The sequence below is a fragment of the Sinocyclocheilus anshuiensis genome, unplaced genomic scaffold (assembly GCF_001515605.1).
Source record: "Sinocyclocheilus anshuiensis isolate Anshui unplaced genomic scaffold, SAMN03320099.WGS_v1.1 scaffold4098, whole genome shotgun sequence".
Lineage (NCBI taxonomy): Eukaryota > Metazoa > Chordata > Actinopteri > Cypriniformes > Cyprinidae > Sinocyclocheilus > Sinocyclocheilus anshuiensis.
This window is the reverse complement of record NW_015549562.1, coordinates 1-694: the sequence shown is the minus strand read 5'-3', so window position 1 is coordinate 694 and position 694 is coordinate 1. Positions and strand designations below refer to the sequence as shown.

The 694-nt window shown below is 40.2% G+C and overlaps 1 protein-coding gene across 1 annotated transcript in view; it reads left to right on the top strand.

Moving 5' to 3' along the window:
• Positions 1–539, top strand: part of LOC107657192 (uncharacterized) — a gene marked incomplete at its 3' end in the record, with an annotated part of 8,744 nt that extends 8,205 nt beyond the window's left edge. Inside the window, exon 4 of the mRNA XM_016445217.1 lies at positions 300–539. Coding sequence (XP_016300703.1) covers positions 300–539 — 240 coding nt within the window. The remainder of the gene's footprint in view (positions 1–299) is intronic.
• Between the last annotated feature and the right edge of the window lie 155 nt (positions 540–694).

The window sequence follows — 694 nt, the reverse complement described above, 5'->3', positions numbered from 1 at the left end:
ACTGTATTCTATATATAGTACCAGTCAAATGTTTGGACACGAATGGGAAAGTGTCCAAATTTTGACTGGTACTGTACTATAATATACACAAAGAATATCGGCCGATATATCGGTATCAGCCTTTTTTTTTTACTCCCCAATGTCGGTATCAGTATCGGCCCCAAAAAACCCATATCGGTCGGGCTCTAGTTTGTAGTGTAAAAATGTGATCAGATGTGCGGCATTTTGGGAGGAATCCAATTTGACATTTACTCAAGGCATTGTGTTTGATAAGGAAGTCTGACAGTCTTGTGTTTAAGATGCTGCAGAAAACCTTCCCCAGGTTACTGTTCACACAGATGCCTTGGTAGCTGTTGGGCTCCAGTTTGTCTCCGTTCTTGTGAATGGGGCTGATGAGGCCCTGGTTCCAGATCTTAGGGAAGAACCCTACACACAGAACATCATTGAAGAGTTTGAGGATGGCCAGTTTGAAGCTTTGCTCTGTGTGTTTCAGCATCTCGTTCAGGATGCCGTCAACGCTTTCTTGGGCTCGAGGACCTGTAATTTATTTTCTAACTCTTTCAGTGTTAGTTAGTTAGTTAGTTAGTTTTTTAATAAAGAGTTTTGAATTTCAGTTGAGCTATATAATTCTTGGAAATTATTCTTCCAAATCTCTCCATCTTGGATAGCCAGATCTTCTTGATTTGATTTGTTT